General features: G+C 40.8%; 1 protein-coding gene across 2 annotated transcripts; it reads left to right on the top strand.

Annotated features, from left to right (window-relative positions):
- The first annotated feature begins 1,585 nt into the window (after positions 1–1,585).
- On the top strand, positions 1,586–21,042 carry mafgb (v-maf avian musculoaponeurotic fibrosarcoma oncogene homolog Gb). Of its 2 annotated transcripts, none has more exons than XM_056372500.1 (3): positions 1,586–3,017; positions 14,974–15,039; positions 15,125–21,042. In XM_056372500.1, the coding sequence occupies exons 2-3, from the start codon at positions 15,004–15,006 to the stop codon at positions 15,602–15,604; spliced, it is 516 nt and encodes a 171-aa protein (XP_056228475.1). In that variant the 5' UTR covers positions 1,586–3,017; positions 14,974–15,003; the 3' UTR covers positions 15,605–21,042. The 2 variants fall into 2 exon arrangements, with proteins under 2 accessions (XP_056228475.1, XP_056228474.1); XM_056372499.1 differs by having other exon boundaries at positions 1,586–2,276.
- The last annotated feature ends 427 nt before the right edge of the window (positions 21,043–21,469 follow it).

Raw genomic sequence — 21,469 nt, forward strand, 5'->3', positions numbered from 1 at the left:
AAATGCTAATTTTAATTCTATCCATTCACAATTAAATGAGCAACATTAAACTGCATTTTAATCAGGCAAGCTCACATTCCTTCCTCAAATCTGCAAATGAACTTGTAGCTTTGGCTCAGATAAATGTAGTGGAGTAAAAAGTAGATCATTTCCCTTTGAAATGTAGTGGAGTATAATGTAATGTAGAAAGAAATTTAAATACTGAGTTCAAAATTCACAAGTACCTATTGAGTTACTTATGACACATCAGTTTTTCAGAGGTTTAGCTTTTGTGATGGCCTTCAAGGTGTGGTCGGGGGGGGGGTTCACCACCACAGTTCAGATCTTTTACTTAGGTAAAAGTGTAGAAATAGTATAGTACGATATTACAATCAAGATATGCTTAAAGCACAAAAAGCAGAAGTGCTTATTACACAGAAGGCCCAGTTCAGAATATATGTCATAATAATGGATTATGTATTTCACTTTTATGTTGTGGTTTAAGAATTATAACAATTTAATATACTTGTTATTGGTTGATGTTATATATCTGAAGCATAAAATAGACAGAAAGTAGTACTCTAAGTACAAGAATCACTAAATTGTACTTCACCTTGTGTAAATGTAGTCCGTCACTCCCTACAAGCTAAAGTATAAGGAACATTTATATTGGTGTATTTCCTCACAAATGCAGGAGGTTACCTCTCCTTTAGCGCATGCACTTATCAGTCCAGTCTATGCTGATAAAATGTCTGGAGCTCCTTTGGATGAAAAATTGCCAAAATTGCTTATTTTAAGATGCTTTTGGGGGGGAAATGCAATTAATTTATCCTGGAAACACAATTTAAAATCTAATCCTAAAACGACCTAACCTGCTGTACGATGTTTCATTTCTGTATTAGTCACTTTCTTAAAAATACCAAGCCAAATTCAAGTGATATTTCAAAATGAATCTTTACTTTCAGCAGCCTGGCAGAGATTTCCTGTGACTCCTCAAAGGCCAGTGGACGTCCAAGTGGAGATATCAGTCACTGAATATGTAATACCTCCTATTTTCATAAACTGAGTGGCATTATCTTGAAATAGGCTGCTAATATTGGTTGAGTGCTTTCTTATCTTGTATGGAAAGTCGTTAGTTTCTCAGCAATGGAAATGGAATATCTATAAACTACTAGGGATTATAGTTGTTTAGATTTGTTTTAAATTCCATTGTAAATCAATATAGGTCGTGTATGATCAGCTTCTCAAGATTCATGGTACTATTTTCTTTAGCTTTTCCACTCAAGACACACTGGAAACATAGGATTTTCAAGTTGTCAGGCATCCAGACAAGAAAATTGAGTTGGCATCAAAACTAGGATTAACAAAGAATAAATAAGTTATTGCATATTAAACTATTTAAAATATTTCTACATGAAAATTCTTTACCAATTCATGGCCCTAAGGAAAATGCTAAATTTCTGTGGTGCAGTTTTTGTGAAAGTGACGGTTTGTTCTGTGGAACCAGAGTCAGGAACTCACCATTTTTGATATTGCCATTTCATGTCCTTCTTTTAGGGGAAGTGATACAAAGATAGAAATCTACATGTCAGTTTGCTGTTTTCTGCAACTTGGGTAAACAGCTTTAAAAAAAAAAAAAAAAAAACAGGACCTGTTTAAGAAAGTATGCCTTTTCTGTCTTTTTGATGTCTGTTTTTCCACTTTCATATAACATCAGTCCAATTTAATAGGTTGGTGCAATTCCATAACAAAAAAACTTAAAATGGGGAAAAATGCATATAAACGTTGGTGTTATATTTAACCAAAAACAAAATTTTGACATTTCCAAATGCTGATAGTATCCTCTTAAACTGACAGAATCACGTTTTACTTTTTATTTATACTTTTATTTACTTCTTTTAATTTCATTTCTTCACTCTCCGTACAATTGTTGGAGGCAATCAGTGCTTCAAATGTTCGCTCTAAGTTTAGACACTTGCACAGAGGTGGGGCTGCCTTGTCACACTTTCCACACTGACTGTTGTGAGAACAGTCCATCACACAGTAGTAGTGTCTCATGTCTCTTTAAATGCGGGTTGCGTAGATCCTTCATGAATGAAACCATGTGATCCAAACATCATTTGACGTCTGGCGCCTCCGACCATAAAGGAGTGGATATATCTAGAGACCTGCGAGAAGGCGTGAGCGGAAAAAAACATTTCTCCAACTGCCTCTCCTCCACACCGGGTCGACCAACCATCGGCGAACCCCAACCTTCGAAGGTGCGGTGGGTGAAAGGCGCGCCGGTTTGACTTCTGGTGAGTCAGCTTTGACTAAATCAAAACTGAATTTCCATTCAAAAACTGCTGAATATAGACGTGCTGTTTTGCTGAGTGTGCACGGCCACCACCGCTGCCATGCCGTTATCGCCGCCAAGTGCGCTCGCACTTATGTTACCGCTTGTCCCGGTGCGCTGCGGCCGCCGCCGCTGCTGCCGCTGCCGCCGCTGCGCTGTCCTGTTCAGCCGAACTCACAGCAGCGCCGCTGCCGTTTAAAGGGCAGTAGTCTGGTAGTGCTGAATCATCACGAACCGGTCGTCATCCAGCTCCGTACATGCTCTACCGAGACCGGGTCGGTCGCTCGACCGCCACGCCGACCGTTCATCCGGCGATTTCATAACAACACAGACAAAGGGGGTGTACGTTACGTACGGTTGTCAAGCTTAAAAAGAAGCCATGTGTCGGAATTAGAAGACCGTGCGGGGAGTTCGAGAGCAAGTCCTCTTTCTGTGCCGCTGGTACGCCCGGGGATTCCCTTGTTTTCTGCCTACTAAATGACTAAATATTTAGAAAGGTGAAAGAAAGAGGATATATGGGATACATTTGAACGTAGAGTAACAACTTAGGACAGCGGAAACCTTCGAAAACAACACATAACCTCAACGTTAGCTTCTCCGACTGTCCTCTCTTCGGGGTGCTGAAGCGGCAGCGGTGGACACAAACTGAAGCGACCCGCTGTCGCTTCACAAACTGACTCTGTTGTCTGTTGCTGCTGCACAGGTAAGATGGCCAGTCAGCTGTTTGTTAGGTATGCTGGGATTTTATCTGTTTTTGCGGGCGGGTTTACTGACTCTAGCGGTAACCTTTCGTCTACTCGCTGCTGGCTTAGTTGGCCGTGTGACATAAGTAAAATGTGATGAAAAAAGGGCAGCGACCACAACAAACAGCCCCGGCTGTCATTGTGTTGTAACTGTCAAACGTCCGGCGGTTAGCTACTGAATATGTCCGGGCTGTTAGTGAGAGGGCAGCGGTGACTCTGCTGGAGCGGCTGTTTTGACATTTGCTTTGTGTCAGACGCTGTTCTTCCGACAGGCCTTCAGTTCATGTGTATCTACTGACATTAGGTGATACATTTTTACGTCTAAAGGAGTTGTGCTGTCGGTTTAAACGGAGAGATTCGGTCTATTTCCTGGCGTGCCTGGTTGTACACCGGCTGCACTCGCGACAGAGATGCTGATTCATCACAACGTTGTTATTTCTCAACGTTTGCGCGAGCGGAGGCATGAGGGAGCCATGGCAACATGGCACCGGCGGCAGGCGGGCGGACAAAGGTCTGGCGCGAGGGAAGGAAGAGCTCGGTTTATATTGGGGGCTTGGCTCTGAAACAAATAGGCCTAGTCGTGTAGTGGATGTTGACGTGTTTCTTGGATAATTAGAGCTCATGTGGGCTGAGGAATGAGTGTTTAAAATGTGACAAATGTTAAGTATGTTCATTTTTTTCAGTGAGGTTTGGTTTATTCAGCCCCTTTTAATACATCTTCAGTCAGTGGATTTAAAGCACATGGGAACAATGTGCACACAGGCATGATAAGTAACATGCACTAAATTATTTAGTTGCTTAACCAGTTTTTACTTTTGAGGTATAACTGGGACAAAACAATCTCACAGTCACAAGCAAACAACCAATGACACCTGCTACCCTTGATGTTGTGCAGGGACCTCGCTCACTTTTATTTATCAAGTCTACAAATCATAAGTTAGCCTTGTGTGTGAATATAATTTAGCAAATGTGGTCAAAAACAAATGAAGGCTGGAGGGAAGGACACATTCTCGTGGCAGTTAATGTTGGACATTGACTGCTCATGAACCCACACAGGCTTGTGCTAAAAAAAGAAAGCACCTCAATGAACTATAATGCCTTGCAACAGAATATCCTCTGATTGATCTCTAGTAGATGGGCCATTATCAGCTGCCTGGTACCAACCTATGAGCATTGCAACTCTTAAACACAGAAGAGTAATAGGGAAGCTCTGTGGGCACAAGAAAAACAGAAACTTCACCCCCTAATGACTTGATATCAGCAGCTTTAGTTAGAGTCAGCACTCTGCGGAGTGTATCAAAAGTATGTAGTAAGCAAGTTGGCAAGTACTGTAATAGAGGGTCATAATGATGAAACAGTTGTATCAGTATTGGAGAGAAGAGCACCCCCAACCCCCCTTACTGTCTTTCTCTCTCTCTCTCTCTCTCTATTACACACACACACACACACACACACACACATACACATTTTTCCCATTTCCTTTTCTCATTGCGTGTATGCACACACACAACCTAGGGGCTAAGCTTTTTATACTTGGTATCAGTATTTAATCAGTGCTTGAAGTGCATTTCTCTGTCAAGTACTTTCCCCACTTCCCTGGTGTTCATGGTAATTGAACGCTGACCAATGCTTATGTGTGCAACTTTGCTGATGGTGGCGGAGCGGCAAGGCGCGCAGAGCAAGGGGGATGAAGGAAGAGGGAGGAAGAATGAGAGATGGGATTTGCGGAGAGATTGAGAACAAGGACCTTTTTGTCTTCAAGGCATTCCCCTGAAAATGCTGAGGCGAAGCAAATGCGCTCCCGCTTGACAGATGGCGTTTTCACTTGTTACTTACCACAGCTAGTTTCTTTGCCTTGTCGTGTGTGTGTGTGTGTGTGTGTGTGTGTGCATGTGAGAAAGTGTGCAAAGAGAGTAGGAGATATAAAACACCTATAAGATGCTAAGATCTAGTTGCTGTAGGGTGTGTGTGTGTGTGTGTGTGTGTGTGTGTGTGTGTGTGTAAAAAACAGTGTGTTTGAGTTCCTAGCTGAATTTGGGAGACAGAAGCAATGGGAAGTGATTTTACTATCATTTGGCCATTACAACATTTTGCACTTGGCAGTTGATTTGTTTCCATCCCTTCACAATGTCGACTTTAAGCTTCTCTCTTCAGGAGGGTGTGTGTTTGTGTGTGTGTGTGTGTGTGTGTGTGTGTGTGTGTGTGTGTGTGTGTGTGTGCACTCATATAAACTTGTTTGATTTCCTGATTCCATGTGCAGGGGTCAAGTTGATGAAACACTGTGTAAAACTTCCTCTGGCTGTGTGAGGAAGGAGTGATGGGACAGGAGCTATTGAGCTAAGACAGGTGTTCAGTCCAGAGCAAAGAGACATATTTACGTTGATAGTTGTTAGTTATAAGTTGATTAATTGATTAGATAATCAATCAGCCACAGTTCTCATCAATGAACAGTTGCTTAAGTTTTTAAACACAAACATGCCCAAAAATTACTGGTTCCATCTTCTTAAATGTGCATATTTGCTTGTCCTTAGTGATATTATACAAAATATGTTTCTGCTTTAGACCATTGGTCAGATGACACCAGCTGCTTGAATATGTCAGCTAGGGCTTTAGGAAGTAGTAAAGGACATTTTTCACAATTTTTTGATATTTTACATAAAGTAATTGTCAGATTTATCACTAATGAAATGAATCACTGTTCATGTTATCGATTACTATTGTTTTAAAAACTTTTGTTCTCAAAGTGTTCAGTGTTGATTTTGACTTAAAGCGGAGGAGCTGTGCACAAATCTAACAATCACAATCTAATATTAGAAAAATTATAATCTAACCCAGGAAATATCTAATTAAGAAATAAACAACACTAAGAAAGTGAACAAGTGTTCACTGCAACCCTAACATTATGGTCGGTAACAAAACTTTAAGGTTCAATACCCGGCCTTAAGTGTCAATGAGGTGTTTATTCAAGTCTATAATCCTGAGGTGGTGGTTAATAGTTAATCATATTTTGGTGTTGTGCACCATTATATTGTAATATGTTGTTGTGTTGTTCCAAAAAACATTTTCAGCTCCTGGATTACATTAAATAAGAAGCTTCACAAAGGCAGCGTTTATTGCAGGGCTATAGTACTGGATTGCATTGGATTGCACAGGTGTTCACAATATTGTGTCCATGTCCTGTGTGTGTCTGTGTGTATGTGTATGTGTAAGAGAGTTAATGTTTGGGAGATCATTTGTAAGTGGCATCTGTGTATTTATGATCTTCTTTACTACTGGGATCCATTTCAGAAGAAGTCTTGTTATGCTTGCAAATTTCTGAGAGTGAGAGAGAAGTAAAAAGAGGGAAGTAAACGCAGGAATAAAAGATGGAATTAGAGAGTGGGTGAGAGAGAGAGAGAGGCAGAGAGAAAAGGAAGCAGTGGGGCAGATCAATAGTTGAGTGTTTTTTCTCCACAGTAATGATGAAATATGGTGTAAGCAGATCTGGTGCATAATCATTGCTGTGCTCCACTGTTTTTTCTGCTTCTGTGTGAGTGTGCTGCTTATCCTTGTGTGTGTGTGTGTGTGTGTGCGTGTGCGTGTGCGTGTGCGTGTGTGTGTGTGTTCATGTGTTCAACATACCATCCCTCTACAAGTGTCTTGACTCCTTATTTACATAACCTCCCTGAGAACCGGAAAATGTATGAAATCAAGATAAAACCCATTGCAACATGCACAAGAAGTCAAAAGGATTAGGAAATGGAAAACAAGTTTAAGTTCAGTCTAAGTGCCTCACATTACTGATCTAACCTTCTGTCCTGTAACGGTTGTGGTGTTCAAACACTAAGCAGATCCTCTGTATCAATAATCACTCTTTGAGTCAAATTCTCATGTTTTCCCTCGGAGGACCAGTGGGTTTATTGTGAAGCTTTCTGAGAAGGCTCCAATTAAAGGAGACTACTTAGTGCCACACACACACCAACAGACACACACATACTTCACATACACACATATACCCTAGCAAGGATTTTGTTTTGCATGCAGGGTTGAGATATTGAGAATGGCGTTTAGCTGTGGAGATGCAAGGCCCTGGTAACAGGAACATCCGTACCAGCGGTTGTCTACCAGTTGCATCATTTTATGCGCCAACTTGCCGCATTTTTTAACTGCAGTGTGACGATCCCAGGATTGTGGTATGAGTTTCTGAACCTTTAAAAAAACACACACACACACAAAGTGTGGATCAATGCCAATGAGTAAAGAGGGGGAACAAAGATATGAGTGGGCCTCAAATGTAGCGCAAGCTCTTTGCCTTCACCTGTGGCATAAAATTATTTCCGTGCAATGACAGTTTTCCACAGAGTTTCAGTTTCTCTGTTCACATTAAAATCTAGTTTGGAAACTACACATCAGAGGTGCTCTGAACTGATGTGATGGGATATTAGCATGTGCGGTCAGGTTTAACTTAATAACCATTTTTAATTATGACACCTGATTAGATTGTGTTGCATGTTGCCCTTTTTTATCCTCGTATTAACATCTAAAAGCAGCATTTTCATTCACATTGTCTTTGTACACAAAGGCTGCACCTAACAATTATTTTCACTCTTGAATAATCTGCAAACTCATTTTTTGATTGAATCGTTACATTGTTTTGGTAAAATGTCAGAAAGCACTAAAAAAATATCTCTCACAGTCTCTCAGAGTCTAAGTTAACATCTTCAAATGTCTTGTTTTGTCTGAGCAACAGTCCAAAACCCAAAGAGATCCAATTTACCATCAGAGACAAAAAAGAAAATCTGAAAGTATTCACACTTTAGAAGCTGGAATCAGTGAATTGTTCGGCCTTTTTGCTTTAAATATTACTTAAACGATTAATTGACATTGTGTTCAATATGCCATCTGAGTGATACAAAATTTTTCATTTTGATTTCCATTGTGCTTCTTTTGCACTGGAAAATGCACAATATATTATTAATAGGATAAAACAGAAATACATTTGCATGATGTGCAAAGAAGCGCGTTGTTCACATACAAAACATTCATGTTTTTCAACTTTAGAGAACACCTTGGAAAATGCTCTTTTATAAGGATAAACTTTAGGTTTGTAGCATGTCTTTGGTCGTCTGTTTTTTTGAGACACAACTTATATGAAAATTTCCACATGAACATGTCATTTAAAAGGGTGTAGAAAGCATGACGTGGAAAGAAAAACTTAATTGCCTGTATGAAGGAAAGTGAACAGTGCACACATGCACATGCCCACATACTTTGTGTATTAGTGTATGTATCATACCATCTTAAATGAGTGACACCAAACGGGAAACCTTAAAAGGGCCTTCACGAATGTCCCAGTGCAAAATGCCACTGCTCTCCATTGCACCTCTATGAGCTGCAAACCAAACACATCACCCCGTGTGCGTTCCTTCCTGTTGTTATATATTAAGAAGCCTCTGATGACACGTCCTCATTAATATGACTGATAATGATAAATGCAACCCCACAGTCGCACGATGCTTACCTTGCTGTTGCACTGAAACTTTCTCTTTGTCTCAGGTTAGTACTGCTGACCAGGGATGTGCTGCGTCTGTGGGAAATAAACTTAACATGTTGTTTAACTTATTCCTGTCTCCCTCACAGCCCTCTGTTTGTTATTCACACGCACACACATACACACAAAGAGAGAACCAACTTAACCTACGGTACATGTTTCCCCTCCTCTTCAAAAGAAAAAAAAGCACTATGAAAAAAAAAAAAAAAGGGAGCCAGAGCTCAATTGCCTGACAGTGCAGTTTTTTTGCTTGTGTTGGGAAATTTGTCATCACACTCCGACTTACTACCTGGAATGGGAAAAACGTGTCGACGCCAGGACTTTTTCTCGCCTTTAATAACACACTTGCACAAACACTGTCTCGCGCACACTTAACCAGCGTGCACACACACTCTCACACACACACACACACACACACAATACCCTTTTTGAACTCTCGGAAAAGTGTGAAAGTGATCGCTCTTCCCTCTCCATATATTATAATATGTATATGAGGCGCCAGACTCGTCTTCTCCTTCACTTTTCCCTGTGTTTTATTCGTCTCCTCTGCTCTGCTTTCTGTCTGTGTTATCATGCTTATTTCACGCTCTGCATACCTCCCAGTTAATAGCTTCCTGCTCTTTCTCCAAACGCACACGTACACACACACACACACACACACACACACACACACACACGCGCGCACACATGTGCTCAAACTGGTGTTTTCTCTCCCCCTCACTCTTCAGTTTCTCACCCTCTCTCCATGGTCCTGTATCTCTGCTGTGAGCCTGCTCCCCCTCTCTTCATACACAGGTTGCCATTATCGCTGATCTGATTCCTAATTCTCAATTAGCCTCCACACAGTGCTCATTGTTAATTATTTACCAACTCCCTCAGCACCCTGGGCCCACAGTAGATCAATGAGTTCAGGCACTGCTCCTTTTTTTTTTTTTTTTTTAAAACAAAGGCAAGGTGGACAGCAGCCAGGAGCTGAGTTTTGTGGCACTCTCTGAGGTTTTGATTCACACTCCTTACATTTCGCTCTCTTTGTGCCTTTCCATCATGTCCGCTCTGTCCTAACGTGTGTCTCCGCTGCCTCTCTCTGCTGCCATCCTTTGTGTTCTTCATTATTGCTCAGAGAGTTGCCTGAGGGAGGAGGCGCAGTTAAGGCAGTTGTTATGGTAGGATTATTCAATAAAGACAGACTTGCCACTGCATCACAAATGACTTGTGACTCTTACAATCTATTCTTGATCATCCTCTGTATACTGGCTTGTTTATGCTTGCGTACACCCACACACACCAGCCCCCAGGTCGTTTTTGAAGCGCCTAATCTGGCTACTTATTTTACTGTGTGTGTGTGTGTGTGTGTGTGTGTGTGTGTGTGTGTGTGTGTGTGTGTGTGTGTGTGGATGTGTGTGTGTGGATGTCTGTGCAGCATGTCACCCGCTTTTAAGTAGGAAGTCTCTTTCTAAGAAATTCCTCTCTGTGTGGCGGTAGTGGCCAGAGCAAAAGGTTCTCTCAAACAGGATTAATTAGAGCTCTGTCTGAGGCCACACACACACACACACACACACAGGTCATCATCCTGTTTGTCTGCACTGAATGAAGAGAAAGGAGTCCTGCTACATGTCTTGTGTTGTTTCTTGTGCTCTTAATCTATCTCTATAAGTCCCATCATCGCTGAGTTCACCTTCTGCCTCACTATTACTCTTGTTTTCATCCCTTCTCCAGCACTTGATTTGTCAAAAAGACAGGATGTGAAGCTTTTCTCGTGTGTGTGTGTGTGTGTGTGTGTGTATGTGTGTGTGTGTGTGTGTGTGAGATAGAGAGCAGAAGGTTGTGGGGCAGAGAGAGAGAGAGAGATGGTCAGCAGTAGTTTCATTGCACTGGATCAGCTTCAGAACTTTTCTAATTGGAGGTTTTAGTCGTGGTCGTTGCTGAGTTCAGGTTTTTTTTTTTTTTTTTTTCAGCCCCAATCCCCCTCCATCCATTCCTCCCTCCTTGGTCCCCCCTCCACCCAACAGCTAAGCTCTTACAAATGTGTTGAGGATGCATTTTCACTCAAACACGTTCCCACCCCCTCCTCCTCCTCAGTCTCTGCCCCCCCCCCCGTCCTGTTCCTCCTCATCGGTGTTCCTCCCTCCATCCCCACCTCTCCTCCTCCTCCTCCTCCTGCTCCTTCCCCGTACTCACTTGCCTCTCTTTTTCTTCTCTTCTTCCTCCCTTGTCATTTGCACTCCCCACCCCATCCTCCCTCCATACTCAGCATTTTTCTCGGCTGTGGGTGTGATGTCTCCGCTGTAACGCTAATCAGCTCTGGAGACGTCAGCATTCTTTCAGTCCTCCTTCACCCCCCCCCCCTCCACCTTTCTTACCTAGTTGTTCTTCACCTTGCTATCTTACCAACTCCTCACCCTCTTTTCTTCTCTTTTCTTCTCTTCCAGCCATATTTTACTCATCTCCACTGCTTATCACCTCTTCTTCCATCCCCATGTCCGGTCCTCTCTGTGTTTGTGTATGTGTGTGTGTGTGTGTGTGTGTGTGTGTGTACGTGTGTGTGTTGTTTCTCCACTGTAACCGTAAGCAGCTCTGCTCTTGAGTCGTCAGCGTTCTTTTGGTTGCTCCATAAAAATACAGCCTGCCACAGCAAAAAAGCTGTCTGTTGTAGCAACAGTGGCTGTGGCATTGACCACACCGCAGCGACCACCCCGCAAGCATTATGGGAAGGACACCTCTGGCACTTGTGTGCTGGTGTGTGTGTGTGTGTGTGTGTGTGTGTGTGTGTGTGTGTGTGGTGTGTGTGTGTGTGTGTGTGTGTGTGTGTCTGGGTGTGTATGCCCAAGATGAATGGCGATGCCTTTGCTCAGCAGATGATCCTTAACCTGGGTGACTTACACATGGTCTGAGCTCTCACAGAACACACACACACACAAACTAGTTTATTGCAGTTTTACACTGTGGTGTAAGTCAAGTTTTTTTTTCATCTAACCTTGATGAAATAGGACCCAAACTTAATATACAGCCCTCCTCTACATGTGTGTAGAGTGTATACAACTACCACCACTACTACCACTAGAGCTGAAACAATGAACTGATTAGTTTGTTAGGCGAACATTAAAGGTGCCCTGTAGAGTTTTAGTGTTAAATATAATTCCTCATAAAAACTATGCAGTGCCAATATTTTGGAACATTTCGAATCTAGTGTTGTTTATATCCATGTTTACGAGTGTGCAGTCTTTTTCTTCCTCTCTGCCTTTGCTGATCCATTGCTGAATTTCATGCTGCGTTACCTTCACCAACTGTCCATCAGCAGAATAATGTGACTGTATATCGCTTTGCCCACACGCATGTTTGTCCTCATGCTCATGCATGAGACAAACAAAACAGGGACCCAAGCATAAAACAATGGCTGGTTAGCAGTAGTCGTGGTCAGAAACTCCACATGATACCTTTCACTCAACAATTTTGATAATATGTTTATCAGTTAATTTTCTCAGTCATCTTTAATAGTTGTTTAAAAGTGTGCCACACTTAATGTCTTTGGGTTTTAGATGTTACCTTGGGCTCTGGCAAACTGATGGGCATTTTTCACAATTTTCAGACAATTTGTAGGCCAAATCTTTAAATGGTAGTTTTTAAAAAATAATTCTTTGGGCCTTTTTGTGTTTATTGGACAAGTGGTATAGTGTATTAGTATAGAGACAGACAAGAAACAAGGGGAGAGAGACAAGGTCATAACATGCACCAAATGTCCAGAACTGGAGTGGGGATGTTGCAGTAATGTGTCTTAACCATTTGCCACCCAGACATCCTGGCAGATTAGTTGATGATGACAATAAACAGTTGTTGTAGACATACCACTGATACCATCTTTTTTATAAATGGTCAGTATGACTTAGATGGATTTAACTCCCAGTTAAACCAGATCTAGTTACTGTTTACTTTGTTTATAGCCAAATATGCCACATGTTTTTATCTTTATTTAACAAAATTACAAACTGCAGACAGTGATACATTTGCAGGTACCATAAATGACTACAAAGGAGCCGTACCAGCACAGATATAGATACCTTTTGTGCACCTGCAACAATGCTTTTTGCTGGTTGCTTTAATCTAAGACAACTAAAAATTCCCTAAAAATGTAATTATGTTTTCAAATATGGAATCAAACCTCTGAACCATGCATGCAGTAGATTTCTGCATGTATCATGCATTGTTTAGCACTTTAAACATAACTACATTTGCACATTTGTGTGTTTGCTGTCGACCGTTTTGCGTGTGTGTTTTATCGTGCCCCACTGGCATGGCAGCAGGGGAATGTGTGTGTGTATGTGCTTGCCGGCATGCTTTTTTTGTTTGTATGCAGATGGGGGTTGGGGTTTGGGCGCTTGGGAAATAAACCAGTGCCTGGCAGGAAAACAACCTCCTTTTGCCCCCTCTGTTTTCACTGTCCCCCCTCTCTTCTCTACCCCCACCCCCAACACCCACCCTCACTCTTCGTGTCTTTGATCCATCTATTGTGCGATGATGCACCTCCAGCTGTGGAAGGCTGCATCCCAACAAAATGAGAGTGCAGTGGTACACACGGATGGAAGACACTTAGAAGAAGCTCTTTACAGACACGGTTAAATGAAAGTGTTGATAATTGACTGACCCAAACCTAATAAGCAGTGCTTCAAGTACTGAAGCTAAATGCTCCGAATTAAGCAGCGCCATTGCTCTATGATAGCAAACCTCATATATGAGTCAAACTGTAGCCTTGCTCTTTTCCCATATTCTTCATCATTTCACTGAATTTTTAACAGAATTTTTAAGTTGTTGTGCATTTGATGTGTTTTGTGTGCATGCACGATTACTCGTATGTGCTTGTCAGTACGTTTTCTTTGATCTACGGCTATTTATAACTGTAGGATTTGTGGCAGCACACGTACAAACACTCACGCACCCTCACAGACAGACAGAGGTGCATTGTGGGGGGAGGCTCACTGGCACACTCAGTGCCTTTTGACAGTAAGGAATAAGAATGAACAAGAACAGACACATTACCTTGTGTCACTTCAATGTCATCCCCTCCCTAAACAAGGAGCTTTTTTCTAAATTACTCACCTTGTGAATGACTGCAGAAATATAATTTAATTCCAAATCTGCTTCTTACTTTTTTAAAATCCATATGAGAGTATAAATATATAAAGTAAGAGAACAGGCTGTCTTTAATCAGCAGGTCGGTTTAACTAAACTTCTGATTCAGCAGTATCAGGTGTTGCAGTTTGGCTGGAGAGCAGCATTATTTATTTATCTTTTTTAAATGCATTTCACCAGTCATATGCAAGCACATCCTCATCATGTTAACCCCAACCCACCCGGGCACACCTTCACTTTTCAGGAAGAACTTAGAGGGTTGCAGAAAAAAAATAAGAGAAGAAGGGTGGGAGGGGGATAAAAAGTGACAGAGGAGGGCAGAAATTTGCGTGGCGAGGGGGGGGGGGGTGAGATCAGGAATCTGCTGAGTCATCATGACTGGTCTCATGATGATCGCTCAGCAGCAGCAACAATAGCAGCCCTTTATCGAACACACACACAAACACACACACACACACGCGCGCGCACACACTCAGGTCTGAGAGATGAGAGCCAGACCAATGCACCACACAAAGCATCTCATTGAGAGCTTGTGGAGATGCTCATCTGTGGAGCTGTGTGCTCTAAGGACTGATCTCATCTTTTGCACTTCCACGCTCCCTCTTTGTTGACTTCTGATTCACACTGCTGTGTCTCCATCCTTTTGTCCTTTGTTAACATGTTGGTGCAAATGCATATACATCATATTATCTGTTGTGCTGCGTTATTAAATATTAATTATTTTATCTAAAGTGGGTGTAGGCATCTTTATCTGTCTTTCTTCTTCACTCCAGTCTGTATGCTAAGGTCTCTACTAAGGTGTGTGTGTGTTTGTGACAGGGCTCTAACAGTTGGTTTTCCCCTGGAGTTCTTCCCACAGGTTTTACCACTTCCTCTTCTTTCACGCTCATTTCATTACTATTGGCCTGAAGCCAACCAATAAGAGTTCAACAACACAAAGGTAGTGGGCACTGTCAGTGTAACCACCAGGAAACAGGAAGTCAGGGAAATTCTGAGAAAAGTTTGTGAGTCACTTTCACTCATACACCCTGATACATACTAACTACTGATGCATAATACTGTAACATGCTCACACAACAGTGCTCCAACAGCAGATTTATATTTGGAATGTCTCCACTGGTCCAGGTATTGATCTGTAATGAATCTGTTTTTATTGACTACAAGGAGCTGTGATTGTTCTTAAACAGATTGAGGGTCTTTTTTAATGCAATTACTCTGTTATGTTCTTTGCTTATGTTCTGTGCTCTCCTGTGTCTCTGTAGGTCTGTTCAGAAGAGCAAGGCTCCTGTGGCATGACGACGCCTAACAAAGGAAATAAAGCCTTGAAGGTAAGAGAGTGCACGTTTAAAACTGAATTGTCAGTGTCTGAAATGTTGCCTTGTCTCTGTCTCACTCCCCTCCCATTTCCTCCAGGTGAAGCGCGAGCCGGGGGAGAATGGCACTAGCCTCACAGACGAGGAGCTGGTGACCATGTCAGTGCGGGAGCTGAACCAGCACCTCCGAGGGCTCTCCAAAGAAGAGATCCTGCAACTGAAACAGCGGCGGCGCACCCTGAAGAACCGGGGCTATGCTGCCAGCTGCCGGGTGAAGCGTGTCACCCAGAAGGAGGAGCTGGAAAAGCAGAAGGCCCAGCTGCAGCAGGAGGTGGACAAACTGGCCAATGAGAATGCTTCGATGCGCGTTGAGCTGGACGCTCTGAGGTCTAAGTACGAGGCGTTACAGACCTTCGCCAGGACTGTGGCACGGAGCCCCACTGTTGGGGTCGGGGTCAGGGCTGGAGGGGGTGGAGGAGGGGTGGCATCATCAGTCATCGGTCCACTCATACCAGGGAAAGTGGCAACAGCGACGAGTGTGATTACAATAGTGAAGTCAAAAACAGATGCACGGTCTTGAGGGAGGGAAAGATAGATGAGGATGTATCGGGATGGAGTTCAGCTGAATCAGAGTAATTCTTCTTCTCTACTGCTCCCCTGTCCTCCACCTGCACTGACTCCAAACAGCTGGGCGGTCTCGACCTCTTTGTCTCAGCATGTTCCTGTCACCTGTCTCAGATCAGTGCAGGTGAAGGAAAGGATGGAAGCAGAGGACAGTTATTGAGACTATAAAGATGCAAGCCCTTGGTCAGCGCATGATCATTTAGCACAGCACAGATAGACAGGGTTCCTATGGTCACTGAAAGCCTGGATAAGTCAGAGAATTTGAGAATTGGTTTATTCCAGGCCAAGGAAAAAATTTTAAAAAACATAAATGCCCCAAACTCTTTGGAATAATCATCCAATTTTGTTCAGTTGCCATTTAAATCAGTCAAATGTTCAGTGTCAGGTTTTACTGCTGGTTGATTTAGATATCTGCAAATCCAAAATAATCCTCACACATTTGCACACTAGATCTGAAGTGGTCATTTGACTGAACCAAGATGTCCAACATTAAATTAACTCCAAAAATATTCTAAAACATAGATTACATATGGTCCCTGAGTTCCAAAAGAATACACAAGATTTCACGTGACCTGCTGATTTCAGTGGCTGCAGAGAAGTCCCATCTTGCTCCACCTAGCCAAGAACTTTTTCAGAAAAGTACTATAGAAAAATATATATTACACAATGGTGGTAACTGTATTTCTACTGTTTTGTACTGTGTTGTCATTCACATGAGGTCCAAAGTGTATTCTCTGTGTGTGAATTGTTATATATCAGGAATTCTGTGAAATTCTGTGGCGCGTGTTCGTTTTGGTATTGCTATATTTAGTTAGCTGTATTTTTTTCTACGGTCTCTTCACTTTCTATGTCCGACTCTCTCTCGCTCTCCCTTATCTATTATTTCTCTGTCCTTCCATTTTTTCAATTCCAACTGGCTTCCATTATAACATACAGTACTTCCTGGATCTAACAGAAAGAGGAGAGAAAAGGACAATTGATATTTACCAAAAAAAAAAAAAAAATGCAACATACAATAGAAAAAAGGAGATAAAGTTATTGAAAGTCAGTGACCTTATCTCAGGTGGTGAGAATTTTCAGGGAAATGGTCGTTTGAACACTTGAGCTGAATTAAGATACAGTTGTCTTCTGTCTGTTTGAGTTCCTCTCAAAAGTATATATTTGAGAAATTTGGAAGGGCAAGTGCCTTGGTCTCCTAATGTTATGCATCAAGAAGAAGTCAAGAGGACATGAGGAATTGTGGAAGGACGGTGGAGATTCAGTGGAGGTGTTTGCTTATACCTGTGCTTATTGGGATACACTGACCAATCAGGAATCGGATTGTGACAGCAATTAACTCTCGCTGTGCATTGTTGTATGAGCTGTGTAGTAGCCAGCAGGATTAATAACAATACTAATAACACCCATTTATGTGACTTGGCAGTTCATCCGCTTAAAGAAAAAAATGAATGGGTCTGCAAAACAGCACGCCCCATTTACCCTTGTTTTTTTTTGTTTTTTAACACAGAATATGCTTTTTGGAAAGGTAATATTCTGTTATGAGCAAAAGTCCATGAATCAGTTTTATGTTATTTACTTGATTCTTATGTTTATGAATTTGACTGAATCGGAAATCTAAGTTATTACACCAACAGCAACATTTTTGCTCCAAAACAAAGTTGTTTATGTTGCATTCCTCTTGTTTTTAACCACAAAGCTCACTTTGCAAGAGCAAATGTGATCACTGGCAGTGCAGTCAGCTAGCAAGGATAACAAAGATATTGCTCTGAATTTCCCGTCACACAAATGGGCTGTCATCTCACATGAGCTTTACCATAAAAGTAGTCTTATGTGGTGTTCTATACTCAAAGAATCTTTGTCTATGTATGGTAGAGTCTGGAGTTTTATAAAGACAATTATCTTTGCATTGTTTGTAACGACCTGTAAAAAAAAAAAAAAAAAAAAAAAAGGTATAGCGAAATCTGTTTGATATACAGTATCTCTCTATTTTGCAATTGTACCAAAAGTGGCTTAACTACTGAATAGCTTTGTTTTTTCTCTAGTGACTAGGCACGTGTGTGTAACCGTGAACTAGCGTGTGGTGTGCTGTGTAGGTATGTGACGAGGTAACTATAATGTTCACTATTTCATGGATATGACTTTGATTCTTGTTTGATTTCAGGCCGAAGCGGGTGATAACACTGTTGGTGACTGCACTCTTTCTCTAATCCTAAAATCTTTGTCCTCCTGGCCCCATTATTCAGCTCCAACACTGCAGACGTGTTAGATCATTTGTTAATCTGCTCGTAATCTGCACTAATTATTTGTAAATTTTAGGAAGTTCTTTTATGACAGAGCCATTTACTGTGTTTCTGAACAGGCCTTTGTGGCTGTATTTTGGTTCTTGCAGTGTTCAGAGATAATTAGTGCAGGTAACATGACCAATGAGATGAGGAAGTGTTATGGTTAACCTCACAAGCTTCATAATATGTGTATTCAGGACATCTGGCAACAGAGATGTGAAACTCAACAATGGGCCTGTATATCACCCCTACTCCTTCAGTAAGTTATTTTTTGTAGTGTGTGATAAATTTGTTTTTGCTGTGTACATTTTATATAGTTCTGTATATTTAATGTTGTTCCAGTTTTATTTGCTTTTGAACTGTTCTGTAAGTGTCAGGGAAGTGAAATAACATTTGTTATTGTATTCGGTGTTTTATGAAGTGAAGAAAATCTATTCTGCTATTAATGGGTTGTCTGTCAAAGAGTGAGGTTTACCATTATTAAGTACAATTGCCTCAAACAGTTTTTTAACCAAGGAAAACCAGATTTAAATTGAGTCATTTACTGAACTAGAAGCAATTTACAATGTTAAAAACATTACATACAAGCAGCCTTTTACCTGGACCGCTACTTTTCCACTGTGAAGAAAAAGGGGTTATCGAGCCTACTGCTGTGCAGTTATTAAGATTAGTAAGGTGTGTCCTCATCTGTACAGTACATTAATATAGAACAGGATTCAAACAGGTGAACAATGAGCAAAGGCATAGGAAGGGAATGGGTTTGAGATTTTTAAATATTATTTCTCCATAATCTTTACACTGATAACCATTTGCATGTTCAGTCGACCGTGAAACCAGAGAACTATAAATGTCAAATCAAAATGTCCAATACATTTTTTTTAAATGTCTTATCACAGGAATATACTCCATGGTATTCAGATACAAACATACATAGGTATCATGCCCATTTTATTTATGTATTTCTTTAAATTTGAAAAGATTTGCCCTGTTTTTATGGGCAGAATGCTATTATTTGATTTTATACTGGATTTTTTTGTTTTCATGTATTCTTTCCTCTGTCACTCTGTTGCTTCCTGTCTGTCTTTACATTTACTTGTTGAATGTTGTTTTTCAGTTGTTTTTTTTTACCAGCAAGTCCTGTGTGGTGTGTGTGGTCATGTGGTATAAAATAGGAAGAAGCACAATGTGCTGAGATTAGGTCTTTGTCAATTTGAAGCAAAATATGAAACCTGGAACTTGTCAAACTATACGTACTGTATGTGCCACTGTCAGACAATATGTTTTCACCTACTTTGTATTTTTATGCTTCTCTAGTTTAAAAAGGATACATACTGTGTAAACATAAGTGTGTCAACATGGTGGCTGCTGTTAAATAGACATCTCTAATTATGCAAAAACTGTGTAGGGCAAAATTAGAACTCCTGCCACACAGGGGGAGTGATGCTATCGTAGTCGTCGTGTCAAGTTGTCTGTTTTATAATCGCAGGTACAGTGTGATGTGACAAGGTTACAGAGCTTATATACAGAGTGTTTAGCATTTTATACTTGGTTATAAATGCCAGCGTCAATTTGTCTCCGTTAAATCTGGCTTATGTGTTGTGGCTTACCTTGCTTTTTTCCCAGTGTCACTTAATAATTAACTGTGAAAACATGAAATCACCAAATATTTTTTATCCATCGCCAATTCAGAAGAAAACGGGATGCAAAATATACTGTAGCTGAAATGCAAAGCCTCCACTCACACTTAACAATATCATTATTTTTGTCTTCCAGACTCAAATGTCTTTGGGTCTTAGTATTTCTCCAATGTGAAGCAGTGTGTTGGGTCTCTAAATAAATGAGGTGAAATATTACAGAACTTTAATCCTAATTTTCACTCAGCAGACATGATCAGATGACAGCAGTGACCTTTAGTGATCTTCAGACAGGGCAGCTTGGTGGCTTTCCATAACAGAGTTTATGAGCTTGTAAGGCACGCTGACCTTATTTTCCCACTGTCTGTACAGAGGTCATACCCTCCTTATGAAAAGACATTTCATCACAAACCCAAGCAACCACTCCTAAACCGCATCTATTAATATTTTACAGAGGCAGAGAGGAGCGGTGGAGACACATCTGATAAAACTCTTACCCATTTCCCACCCCACTGATCCTATCCCTTCGTTCAAAGTGTCTGAACTCAGCAAGCCCTTCCTCAAAACATTTGATTCTTCTGGAAGATGCAAATCATTAACTCCTTATCTTGCTGCGGGGCCAATCGGTTCGCAGCCATTCACTTGTTTTCCCGTCTAGTGAATCACGCCACCGGACTCTAAAAGTCCTTTAACCTTTCTCCGATGCCAATCGATGAGAGTGAATGAAGCAAGGATTCCTTTGATCATTTTTTTTTTTTTTTTTTTTTTGTTTTTTTTTGTTTTCATCAATAATAATGTTTGTTTTTTGTCACCCCCTTCTGCTGCTCTCTCTCACTCTCTGCTGCCCCGGCCCTCATCAGTTGTTGTTAACCTTGAACATAAAATCATACTCAGAGTTCAGGTATCACATTATATTAACTTTTTTATTTCCTTTTGTAACAGCCTCCCTCTCTTATTTCATTTTCATTTTTCGTTTATGTGTTTAGTCGACATTAATCGACATTACTGTACATGTGCCGGCTGGTTAATTCAACACTTTTTCCCATTAAAAACCACGTGTGTCTGCTGGTGAGCATTTGGCCAGGTTGCTCTGGGGAGCTGGGATATTTTTTGTGTTTCTAAAAGTATATAACGGTCAGTTTAAAGCTATAGAAGAAAAGCCCTTGTAATAGGAAATTCTGTGTTTTGTAATATTTCTGTATGGGGTGTAATAAATTATTCTACGACAGTACTTTCTATGGGAAAATACTTAAAATGTGACAGTCTTTGTAAGTATTTATCTTCAACTAAATTATTGTACTTTTTTTGCAATTTGTAGATATGTAAGTGATGATGACAAGGTACTGGTAATCATGAAATTAACTGTTTCATCATCGGTCTGATGCATCTTTTAATTTATTGATGTATATACTGTATGTTTGTTGATAAACAGCTTACTTTATTTTGTATATGACCAATAAACATGTTTTAAAATGGAACAGCTTTTGTGTGTCTTGTGTAATTAAGAAATATGGGAAACAATAGTTTTTGTTATCTTTAGTTTTTTACTATTATTATTCACATAGTGCTGAGTTAAATATGGGAAAATGTAGGTAGACAACAGATATTGCACACTAACAGTAGATGTTGCACATGTATTCTGTTCACTAAATCATAACTTTTACAGATTTAAATTAGTCACGTTCAGTGGAACAAGTGTCCTCATTTTCTATGCATGAAAATGAGAAGAATGAATAAGTTACCACTAACAGCCTTTTAACAAACGCAATACAAACCGTTTTTCACTCTGAAGTCTCTGCTGCTGTTGAATTTAAAAAGAGAAAGAAAATAGAGAAAGTAGAAAAAAGACCATATAATACTAAATGGACATAATGGTTTAAAATGTATTACATGTATTTGTTATAT

This window comes from Seriola aureovittata, chromosome 3, assembly GCF_021018895.1.
Source record: "Seriola aureovittata isolate HTS-2021-v1 ecotype China chromosome 3, ASM2101889v1, whole genome shotgun sequence".
Classification (NCBI taxonomy): Eukaryota; Metazoa; Chordata; class Actinopteri; order Carangiformes; family Carangidae; genus Seriola; species Seriola aureovittata.

What these genes read in the sequence shown, in the direction of transcription:
- mafgb (XM_056372500.1), top strand. Translation starts at nt 15,004, where the DNA reads ATGACGACGCCTAACAAAGGAAATAAAGCCTTGAAG. An exon ending in AAGGAAATAAAGCCTTGAAG is followed by an intron (nt 15,040 to 15,124) that starts GTAAGAGAGTGC and finishes CATTTCCTCCAG; the next exon opens with GTGAAGCGCGAGCCGGGGGA.